This window comes from Mus caroli, chromosome 6 (genome assembly GCF_900094665.2).
Source record: "Mus caroli chromosome 6, CAROLI_EIJ_v1.1, whole genome shotgun sequence".
Lineage (NCBI taxonomy): Eukaryota > Metazoa > Chordata > Mammalia > Rodentia > Muridae > Mus > Mus caroli.
In genome coordinates, this window is record NC_034575.1 from 79,420,606 (window position 1) to 79,432,615 (window position 12,010).

The 12,010-nt window shown below is 46.6% G+C and overlaps 1 protein-coding gene across 1 annotated transcript in view; it reads left to right on the forward strand.

Annotated features, from left to right (window-relative positions):
- Positions 1-12,010, forward strand: part of Slc4a5 (solute carrier family 4 member 5) — a 76,461-nt gene that overhangs the window by 47,447 nt on the left and 17,004 nt on the right. The window contains exons 15-17 of the mRNA XM_021164247.1: positions 3,241-3,299; positions 5,798-5,998; positions 10,635-10,748. Of these exons, the coding sequence (XP_021019906.1) occupies positions 3,241-3,299; positions 5,798-5,998; positions 10,635-10,748 (374 nt within the window). The remainder of the gene's footprint in view (positions 1-3,240; positions 3,300-5,797; positions 5,999-10,634; positions 10,749-12,010) is intronic.

The window sequence follows — 12,010 nt, forward strand, 5'->3', positions numbered from 1 at the left end:
AAAAAAAAAAAAAAAAAAAAAAAAAAAAAAAAAAAAGACCCAGCACTGAGTGGGCTGAGCAAACATCTGGCCAACAGGATAGCAAATTCTCAGTGCCACTCATATGTGTGGCTTTCTCACAGAAGAAATCCTCACATGCAAAGGGAAGGCCTCCTCAGAGTTGGGTCTTCAGGCCTCCATTAGAGCCATAACCATGCCCCTAAGAGCTGTCAGTGGAATGGACCTGGAGGACCAAGGGAATGCAGATCAGGGTGGGAGACCTAACCACATACATCCAAGCACTGACCTGACAGGAAGCAAGCTGAGGTCCAGAGGCCACCCAAGACCACACTAAACCTCAGTTCCCTGTCAGATGGGAACCAGTGCTCATCAGAGATTCTTGCAAGGTTCTCAAATAAGTAGGAAAATGAACAAATATTAGATTGTTCGATCCCTTAGCTTAATGGTGGTGGTGGTGATGATGATGATGATGATGCCAAGTGTACAGGCAGATGCTTCTAATCCCAGCACTTGAGAAGCAGAGGAAAGTGGATCTTTTTGAGTTCAAGGCCAGCCTGGCCTATAGTGAGTTTCAGACAAGCCAAGGCTATGTACTAAGACCTTGCCTTAAAAATAATGACCTTTCCTGAGTGATAGGGGCATATGCCTTAAATCCCAGCATCAGGAAGCAGAGGCAGGCAGATCTCGGTGAGTCTGAAGCCAGCCTGGTCTACAGAGTGAGTTCCAGGAGATGCAAGGCTACACAGAGAAACCCTGTCTTGAAAAACAAACAAAACAAACAAACAAAAGTTGATCCTGTCAGCCAATACTCCACATTGCAAGGGTGGGGTCCTGCTTTAGCCTGTGACGTTGATCAGATGCCATTCCCACAAGAGGACAGTGCTGGTCACACTCCACTTGTGACTCTGATTTTTGTAAAGAAGTCTAAGCTTAACTTTTCTCTCTCTTCTTTCTTTTAGCATTAGCTTTGAGTTGCTCTCTTGAACTTAGAGGTGAAACTTACCCTTTGCCCAGGTCCTTGCCTAGAGCTCTAAAGAGGTCTCACCACAGGCGCTTGTGAGTCTTCTCGAGGGCAAATCTTGCCTTAGATGAAGCTTGTCTTTCACTACATATGCTTCTCAGACTCCCAGTCCAAGCACTGGGCCCAACCCTGCCACAGACCTGCTTTCTAGAAACATACCTCTTTATCTCTATTTAAAAAGAGACCAAATTCTGGGGTCCTATGAGGAGCTTTGGCTATTCTGTGAACCATCTGTTCACCTAAGGATGCCCTACAGATGGGCGCTGTAGGAGCATATACAGCGAGCTTCAAATGGCAAAATGAGGCTGCCGGCTCTGGACTGCTTCCTGTAGCTCTCGCCTGCTGCCTGATTCTCTTGAGCCATTTTCATGGCTCTTAGAGTGTGGTCCCAAACCTGGCAGCATCAACACCAACTGGGAACTTATCAGGCTCCAACACCAGACAGGAGGAATCTAGAAACTCAGGGTTAGACAGACTACAACTACTGTGTACGAACAAGCCTTTCAAGGACTTCTGTTGCCCTCCCTCCCCGAGTTAGACAAATTTTGCTTTACCGAGCCGTGATTAGCTACTGACCCCAGCAAGATTTCTCCATAGAGAATAAATGTGCTGGTGTCAAGGCTGGCTCCCTCTGATTTGGAGACGGCAAAGGTCTAGATGTTCAGCAGTCTAGGGCAGCAGGGAACTAGAGGAGTTCTCTTCCCAGTTCATGAGTCACCTTCCGACTACCTGCTCTGTTTCCCTAACTTTAACACACAGCATAGTCCAATGGTAACACAGCATCCTTCACTCACACTCTTTCCCATTCAAGCTTGCTAGGGACACTCTCCTTTTCTATTTAATTTTGTTTCCGCGGTAACTGATTTGTATTCTGTTTATGGATGCTGCAAATGCTGATTTGGCCGCTCTCAACTTTAAGTGAGTACCACTCTGCGTATACTAGAATTGTACAGTATTTGATACTTGGACCCTTTCTGGACTTTTCCATACTGTAATTTTTTCCATCTCCTTTAGTATTTCAGTTCTTGCTATAAAAGAATTGATAAACCCAAGTAGGAGCTGTCAAGATGTCTGGCCTGAAAACACTGGGTGCTGGGGTGCTCTTGTGCGGTGGAGAGGGCAGCCCTCCGTGGGGCTTCTTGCCTGGCTTATCTGTCCATAATGTTGAAGGGGCATCATGTTTTCTTGTGAGGAGAGGCAATAGATTCCTAGGCTAAGTGAGGCTTTCTTCAGGGTGATTTTGGGGATGTAATGCCCTTGGGACTGCTCTGCCCTGGGTTGACACTGATCCACTTGGCCCAGAACTGACTGACCTCTATGATCATATCTCGCCCCGTGGACAGCTTGCTGGAGGCTGGGCGAACACCCAGGGTTAGGTTCTATTTGTTGGGTGTCCATTCAAAGGTAGACAGCCAGCAGGGGCCAATGGAGCTTCTACAACACTTCAGACTATAGCACCAGCCCCCAAACCGGCCACAGAGGAGCTACTTGGAGGAGGAGGAGGAGGAAAGAAGGCAGTCTTCCCCCACCCATGCAGTCCAGAGGAGGAGAGTAGGCACTCATGCTCTTCCAAAGCCGGGTTTCTGATGAGTGGCCTTATCGCCTGGGGAGCCTGGCCCTGTGTTTAGATATTCCAGTTACATTTAGGGACACTGAGGTGAACAGCTGTCAGCAAGCAGCTCTTCTGAGCTTCTGATTCTCCTTCAGACGGAGGCGGTAAGAGAGAAGGGTTCATAGACCAAAACTGGGCTTCCAAGTCTTATCGGCAGCCTGGGCTGGGATCATGGCTCCAAGCATAAGCTCTGAAACCTTAGGTAACCTCAGTTAAATCTGTAAAATGGGGATGCATCATGGAGATTTTAGGAACTGAACAAATGAATATTTTTGTCAGGGTTTGGCGTAATACACGACATGGAATTAGCTCTTTGGAACACTAGCACCCAGTAGGGACTCAGCGCATACTCCTCACTGTCTCAGCACCAGGGTGCTCATTTGCGTTGATAGAGGTAGCTGTTGAGCCTCAGGATGAGCTCTTCTGCGCAGGCTCAGCTGCTTCGTGTGAGTCACGTGTCCAACACCCTCCCGTGTGGGAGCAGAGCGGGAAGCTGAAGGCAGTAGGAGAGTTCGGAGGGAGGCGGGAAAGGGCCGGGGCGCTTAGAGGCTGCAGGCTAAGCAAATGGGAACCACTGATCCCACCCCATCTTCTGTGTCTTCTCCAGTGAACACAACCACGGTCAATGCCTCAGCCCCACTGGCACCAAACACCAACACGTCTCTGGTAAGCCTCTTCCTTCCAGGGCAGACTGATCATGTGCTTTTGTTTATGGTGGGGAGTCAGGAAGGGGTTGGGAGGTGAGTCCCAGGAGCACATGGGTTCTGAGAACGATGTTTTTAGTTTGTAACCGAAAGCATCCTATTCTACAGCATCATCAGTGCGTGCCTTCTCTATGCAGAACGATAGCATGTGCATTCCCAGGGGAGGCCAGTAACAAACAGAGGTACACACATACACAGGTCTGCCTGGGAACCCCCAGTCCCCATCCAACAGTGCACTCCCAGCACCCAAGGTTTATCAGGCTCCCCCTGCTCAATGAATTTGACCAGCCTTTTGGCTTAATAGCCTCCAGGGACCCTAGCTGCCCTGCCTTCCTGAAAAATGGGAAGGAAGTGTGGGCTGTAGGCCTCTCCCAGCCTAAGTAGATGGAAGGATGCAAAATTATAATCCAGATAAAGGGGAGCATGTAGCCGTGGGGCAGCTTTGTAAGCTGTGAGTGACCTTAAGGTTGCTCAAATTCCCTTCCACAGGCAACCAATGGCTCAGTTCATATCTACCTCAACGGATTATTAGCCAAAAATATTCACATATAAGACCTTGAGAAGAGCAGACTGGGGCAGTGCCTACCTGCCAGTGCCTGTTTTTTTTTTTTTTTAAGATTTATTTATTATTATATCTAAGTACACTGTAGCTGTCTTCAGATGCACCAGAAGAGGGTGTCAGATCTCATTATGAATGGTTGTGAGCCACCATGTAGTTGCTGGGATTTGAACTCAGGACCCTCAGAAGAGCAGTAGGTGCTCTTAACCACTGAGCCATCTCTCCAGCCCTGCCAGTGCCTGTTATATGTAAGGGGCTATGTGCTGGGATCTGGGCTCCAATGGACCAGCTGGGATGCTTTGGTCTGTCTTTACATTGGCTTTTCAGTCCTTACATTCACGTGATAAAGCACCCTGTCAAAGGAAAACAGTTTTAAGGGAGAAAGGGTTTATTCAGCTCCCAATCCTAGGCTACAGTTCATCACTGCAGAGAAGGCAAGGCGACAAGAACTTGAAGCAGTGAGTTGTGTCCATCCAGTCAGGAATGAAGAGGGAGTGGATGCAAGCATGCTCTACTGGTTAGCTGGCTGTCTCCACTCTTACACAGTCCAGGATGCACTGCCTAGGGAATGGTGCCACTTATGATGGACTGGGTCTTCCCACATCAATTAACACAGTCAAAGCAATCCTCTACAGACATAGTCACAGGTCAACCTCATGTATACAGTTCCTCCCAGGTGATTCTAGATTGAATCAACTTGGCAGTTTAAAGTAACCACCATATTGCTCCCACACACAACTAGCCCACTCTCAGAGGAGTAGGAAAACAAACTTCCGTGTTGAGGGCAGATGTATCAGTGGCACATTGTAAAGGAGCACAAATATGCAGGCATGGGTCACTGGGTCAGTAACCCAAAAACTTTAATTACTGCAAACATCTGTTTGCTTCACCAAGTAGCTATTTCTAAACATGAGCACACTAACTTTTAAAAGTATATATTTGGGACTGGAGGGATGACTCAGCAATTAGGAGCACTGAACTGGTTTTTCAAAGGACCAGAGTTCAGTTCCCAGGATTCATAGTAGGTGGCTCACAAGAGCGCTATGGGGATCTGGCGCCATCTTCTGGCCTTTTCAGGCACCCACATGCACAGTACAAACAATGTTACCCGCATTGATACATAATTAAAATAGCCAAAAGTATGAATTAAATTTTATCATAAATTATTCTCCTTTCCTTTCTCCTTTTATGACTGTTGGAAATATATAAATGCAGTCATCCTTTGATATCCACAAAGGAGTGGGTCCAATGTCCACTAGAATACTTAAACCCATGGATGCTCAAATCCTGTTTTACAAAATGTTGCATTTGAACTAACCTGCTGCCATACTTTACATTCTTTAAATCATCTTATTATCCACAGTGCAGAATACACTATATATGATGTGTAAATGGCTGCTATAGAATGTATTTCGAGAATAATGGGAGGAGTCTTCATGTTTAACACAAGTGCAATTTTTTTTTTAATCTGTAACTGCTTAATTTCACACATGTGAAGCCCACAGCCTGAATTTGAGCATTTGGGGCGCTGAGAGTTGAAGTGACGCAAGAAGAAGTTAATGAGGGTGTGTCATGGGGAAAGGAACAGCCACACTAGTGTCTCTGGGAAGGATAGGGATAGGAGACAGACCTACAGAGGGAAAAACCATCTCCCCCCTGCCCGCTAAGCCACAGATCCCAGAACACTCCAGAGAAACACTTGTCAGTCCCTAATCTTTCTAGGGAGCTGCCTGCTTATCATTCTCTGGACAGCCTGCCCCCAAGAACATGTCTGATATTGGACAGGAGAGCTAGAGACCCTGAAGGTGTGGAGGTGGTGTGGTTACCTGGGTCACAGGAAGAAGGACACACTGCCTAACAGGAGGGTCCTGACCCCCTTTCTTCTGTGCTTGGTCTCCAAGTACACCCCCCTTAACCTCACAGCGCTGGACTGGTCCCTGCTGAGCAAGAAGGAGTGCCTGAGCTACGGCGGGCGCCTGCTTGGCAGCTCCTGCCAATTTGTCCCAGACCTGGCGCTCATGTCCTTCATCCTTTTCTTTGGGACTTACTCCATGACCTTGACTCTGAAGAAATTCAAGTTCAGCCGCTATTTTCCCACCAAGGTAAGTATCTCCTGCGGGTACTTACTCAGGATCTGCATCCAGAGTGTTCTTGAGGCAGGCTCAGCACAGTGAGATGGCTCTGTGGGCAACCATGCTTGCTGCCAAGGCTGATGGTCTGAGTTATATCCCCAAGGCCCACATGATGAAAAGAGAAAGCCTGTTCCCACAATTTATTTGGTACCTGCGTGTGTTGGGGGGGCGGGGGGGGGAGCACGCTCACACACTAATTTTTTTGGTGGGGGGAAGGAACACTGCATCTTAGTCCCTCCAGGGGGCTCTGTTTTCTGAAAGAATGGACATCAAGAAAGCACTGGGCTGAAGGAGTTTTACAAATTAAAGAGCACAGACTTTGCCCAGCCCAGTGGCCCAGGCCTGTAATCCCAGCTCCATAGAGACTGAGGCAGAAGGATCACAAATTCAAAGTCATCCTGTTTTCGAAAGAAAACAAAGGGGCTACAAAGATGGCTCAACAGTTAAGAGTATTTGCTACTCTTCCAGAGTTTGGCTCCCAGCACCCACATTGGGTGATTCACAATGCTCTGCCAACTTGGGGAGGCATGATGCCCTCTAGTGGCCAGGAGAGGCACCTGCACATGCATGATATTCATTTACACAGACATGCATGCAAATAAAAGAAATAAATGTTTAAGAATAAGATTAGGCTTAGAGCCTGCTTGTCCAGCATTGAGGAGACCCTGGGTTTAATCTCCAGTACTGAAAATCAAAGCAACAACGAACAATCGCACAAGCCAGACTTTGGAGGCAGAAAGACCCACGTTCCCTTGACAACACTCTTGACCTTTTGTTTCTAAGCACCTTGAGTTTCTAATTCTTTTGTTCCCCTCATCCTGTGTTTCTTTATTATTATTATTATTATTATTATCATTATCATTATTAGTTTTAGTTTTGTTTTGTTTTTCAAGACAGGGTCTCTCTGTGTAGCCCTGGATATCCTGGAACTCACTCTGTAGACCAGGCTAGCCTCGAACTCAGAAATCTGCTTGCCTCTGCCTCCCAAGTGCTGGGATTAAAGGCATGCGCCACCACTGCCTGACTTTCATCCTGTGTTTATTGACCATATAGCCTAACTGACTTTGTTCTTGAAAATGTTCTCTTTCAATCTATCACATGTTTTCTATTGAATTTTATTTCTGTGTGACGTGTACTCTCTTTTTTGTGTGATTTATGTGTTGTAAATATCTGCTTCCATTCTATTAAGTTGTCTTTCGATTTTTCTTTTAAAATTTACTATTGCGTTTTATTTATTTTTGTGTGTGCGTAGGCGTACTGTGGTTTATGCATGACGCCAGAGGTCAACTCTCTCCTTCCATGGTGTGGGGTACTGGGGATAGGATTCAGGTCTTCAGGCTTGACTACTGAACCTTCTTGCCAGGCCCCTTTTAACTTTCCTTATTGTTTTTGAAACTCACTTGTTTTATTTCATGTGTACAAATGTGTTGTCTGTATGTATGTGTGCTCACCACATGCATGCAGTAGTGTCCAAAGAAGCCAGAAAAGGGCGTCAGTCAGATCCGCTGGACCTGGAGTTACAGATGGCTGTGAGCCACTGTATAGGTAGGTGCTGGGGTCCATACCTTTCGAGAGCAGCCAGTGCTCTCAGCCGTCGAGCCTTCTCTCCAGCCTTGCCCACTCTTGGCTTTTCCAGTGGAATCTGTTGATTACAGAATTCTCTGTTTTAGTGTAGTAAAACACAGCAGAATTTCCCATGCAAAAAATACAGCAATCTCCCATGCTGCACTCTGAAAGCCTGCTGGTTTGCCTTTCTGGTTTGCTCTGCAATCCATTGTAAGCGATTCTGGTATGCAATGGGAGATAATAGTCCTTTGTGGTTTTGTATAAATAGCCATTGTCCTAGTTTGTTGTTGTTGTTTTTTAAAACCACTGTTTTCTCTTCTGTCTTGCAAAGCATCTTTGCTGTGTCTCACACGTTCCCACATGACAGTGGCCCTTCTGGATTTTTTTCTTTCATTTCACTGGCTTTATTTATATGCCAAAGCTGCAGTCTTCAATTCTACACTTTCTGATAAGTATCTCAGTCTTGCAGACAAAATTCTTTGTCTTTTTTCAGTAGCGTCATTGTTGCCTTCACATCTTTAGCTGAAGTTGAGTTTAATTTCACCAAAGTTAGGAACCAGTGAGATGGTTTAGCAGGTAAAGGTGCTTGCCACCAAGACAGGGCTCCATCCCTGGGATTCACATGGTACAAGGAGAACCCTCTCCCACAAGCTGTCCTCCAACCTCCACACACGTGAACACACACACATACACACTTTCCTTCCTTCCTTCCTTCCTTCCTTTCTTTCTTTCTTTCTTTCTTTCTTTCTTTCTTTCTTTCTTTCTTTCTTTCTAAGAAAGGGCTGTTCTGTTGCATCTGAGGCTGCACAGATTAGCATTCATGAGGTTGGTGAATGCAGAGCTGAACACCAGGAAGTAGAGGTTCAAAGTGCTGGTCAGGAGTCAACCAAGTGGTTCAGAATGCTCTGCTCCTGAGATGAAGCTGACGATGACGACATCTTCAAACCATCATGTCCACACGCGCACACCCTGGGTACACACCAAAGAAATCCCACACATGGACAAACATTGTCAGAAGAGAGTTGATTCCAAGAGGAAAAAAAATGAAAGTAACCAGTTTTACATACATTTTAAGGTATTATACCCATCTTTGTATTAGGTTAGACCTTGTGAAATCGCCTATATTTGGCAAAATGTCAAATTCATATTGTTTAACTTAATAATTCTTTGATTTAGATGCTGAGAAGATTATAAGAAACCAAGTATATACCTGCCCTGTGTCTTGATTGTGCTATGACCAATATTTATGTATTTAACCTTTTAGAATTGAAATGGAGCCAGGCATGGTGGCACACAATTTTAATCCTGGCACTTAGGAGGCAGTGGCAGGTACATCTATGTGAGTTTCAGGACAGCCTGGTCTACACATGAGTTCTAGGACAGCCAGAGTTATGTAGATATCTTTATATATAATATATTAAATATTATATGTAATATATATGTATATGTGTATGTATGCATGTATGTGTGTACATATATATATACATATATATACATATATATATGTATATATATATAAGAGATGGCTAAATGTTTAAGAGATGTTTAAGAGATGGCTAAATCATGTATTATTCTTACAAGGCCCTGAGTTCAATCCCCAGTATACACCTCTGGCAGCTCACTACTGCCTGTAGCTCCAACTCCAGGGGTTCTCACACACACACACACACACACACACACACACACACACACACACACCCGCCTCCATGAACACTGCACTCACAAGCACAAACCCACCACCCTGCGCACACACATAGTTAAAAGTTAATTTTTTTAACACAAAGAATTCACTTGACACTAGGGATCCAAGTGGAAGTGTCAGAGGAGGGCACAGAGAAGGAGAGGAAAGGTGTCCAGGACAGGGCAGTAATGCCCCCTGCTGTGATGGTATAAAAGGCCCTGGGAGCAGCAATGTGCCACAAACAGCAGAGCCAGTTCCTGGAAGGAACTGAGAAATAACTCCCAGGGTTTGGACTGAGGGGAGGGCAGGGAGGATGGTGTAAGTGAACCCAAGCCCCGATCCAGAGGTAGGCCTTACACTTAGTAATGCAGACCATGGAGGCCAGCTAGATGGCTCAGCAAACCGGGTCCAAACCCAGAATCCTGCTGCCTGCCTTCTGGCTCATCTACAATGGTGACAGAGAGAGGGGGTGAGAGATCAGTCAGTCACCCAGAGAACTCAGTGTGAGCCCCTCTGCTCAGCCATCTTTCCGGAACCTGGGATGACTGTGTGTCTCGTTATCCTTTGTTCTCTCCTGGAGGTACTTGAAATGTTCATTTGTCTTGTTATCAGGCTTGTACTCCTTAAGGGGCTCCTGGCAGGTGGGAGGTGGTTTAACTCCAAGGAATGAACAGTGTGACCATGCTAAGCCGATGTCAGCGCGCCATGCTGATTCCTTTCCACACAGAGAACAGGTGTTGGCACAGATATGGACATTCCCCATTGCTCCATCAGGACCCCAATCACTTTCTCTGGAAAGACATAAAAGGATGGTTAGTGGACAGCGGGGGACACTGGTTCCAAAAGGGCAGGGAGGGACGTCCAGATCCTGACGTAGAACAGCCTCTGGACAGCAGAGAGCAGACACTTTAGCAGATTGAAGATCTGAGAATAGTTAAGGGTCCCCATGAAATAGAGCAGACCCCCTCTCAGTCCAGGTGAGGTAGAGTCATCTGCCAGCCTGTTCAGAGGAGCTAAAGTTTCTTCTGAGTTCAATTCACCCATCTGCTGGTGGCCAGGTTCTGCCATTTTTATTAGAGTGTGCCTTCAGCTAGTGCTACCCCTCTGGAGAAGGCTCCCAAGTTCTCTAATCTGTCATCTGTGCCCTCAAGGTGGGTGCTAACATTATCTACATCTGGCAGAAGAGGAAACTGAGGCTTGGAAAGATGGTAGACATACTCAAGGTTGCTGGCCCAGAGTGTGAGCCCAGGCCTGCTGACTTCTGATCCCAACCCCTAACCATTGTCTTTCCTGCCACCTCAGGACTGAGGCTTCTGGCAAGCCCGGAGCCACACTCACTCCCCGCTGTCCTCGCTGCAGGTCCGGACGCTGGTGGCTGACTTCTCCATTGTATTCTCCATCCTGCTTTTCTGTGGAATCGATGCCTGTTTTGGCCTGCAGACCCCAAAGCTGCACGTGCCTAATGTCATTAAGGTTTGCCCCTTGCCCCTGCCCTGAGCTGTCACGTCCCTCTGCCTCTTACCTGCAAACTTCTCCTTCATACTCATCAAACTTCCTCTCTCAGCCAGGGACCCTGTGTACTCTGGCCCTTTGTGTGTTCTGCCCACCGGTGGTCATTTGAGCGGTGGGTGGGGGCATGTGCACCCTTCCTATGGCTCTGTGCCTTCAGAGTGGGAAAGGTTCTGGAGCCTTCTCTCCAGTCCAGCTGAAGCCTCCAGGTTCTATTAGAGGCTTTCTAATTCCCTGACCTACAAACTCAGCCAACTGAGAGGCCTTCGAGGTGACGCCTTAGAATGGTTGTCCCCAAAGTGTGATATGGTTCCGGGTGAGCATCCTCTTGGCCCTGTGCTGACAGCCTTAAGATGGAGAATGTGCCTGGGGGAAGCAGCCCCAGTGCCTGGGGGTCAGGAAGGAGGGAGCTTGAAAATGCAGATTCTCTGCCAGGCATGGTGGCACATGCCTTTGATCCTACTCAGCACTCTGGAGACAGATGTGGGCGAATCTTTGTGAGTTTGAGGCCATTATGGTTTACATAGTGAGTTCCAGGACAGACGGGACTGTGTGGTGAGACCCTGTCAGGAGAGGAGGAGGAGGAGGAGGAGAAAAGAAGAAGAAGAAGAAGAAGAAGAAGAAGAAGAAGAAGAAGAAGAAGAAGAAGAAGAAGAAGAAGAAGAAGAAGAAGAAAAGAAAAAAAGAAAAAGGGAGAGGGGAAACTAGTCTGGATATAATATATGAAAGAAGAATTTTAAAAAAGATTTTTAGGAGAAATTCTAAAGAAAGAAAAAAAAACCTTTTATCTTGGGAGAAAAAAAACATCACTACCAACAGAACAAACAACAAGACGAGATTCTAACACTGATTCTCAGTCCTATCCTAGACCTGTGGAATCTGAAGCACTGAGGTGGAGCCTTTAATGAGTTCTCCACATGATGCTAGGCATGCTTGAGGTTGAGGTCTATGATTCAAAAATTGCTCATTAGGGGCTGATGAGATGTCTCTATGGGTAAAGGTGCTTGCTGCCAAGGCTGACAACCTGAGTTCAATTCCTGGGATACACCTGGTAGAGGAGAGAATCTCTCCAGGTTGCTCTCTGATCACCACACGTGCACCAGGTTTCTCTGTATAGCACTGGCTGTCCTGGAACTCACTCTGCCTCTGCCTCTGCCTGGGATACACCTGGTAGAGGAGAGAATCTCTCCAGGTTGCTCTCTGATCACCACACGTGCACCAGGTTT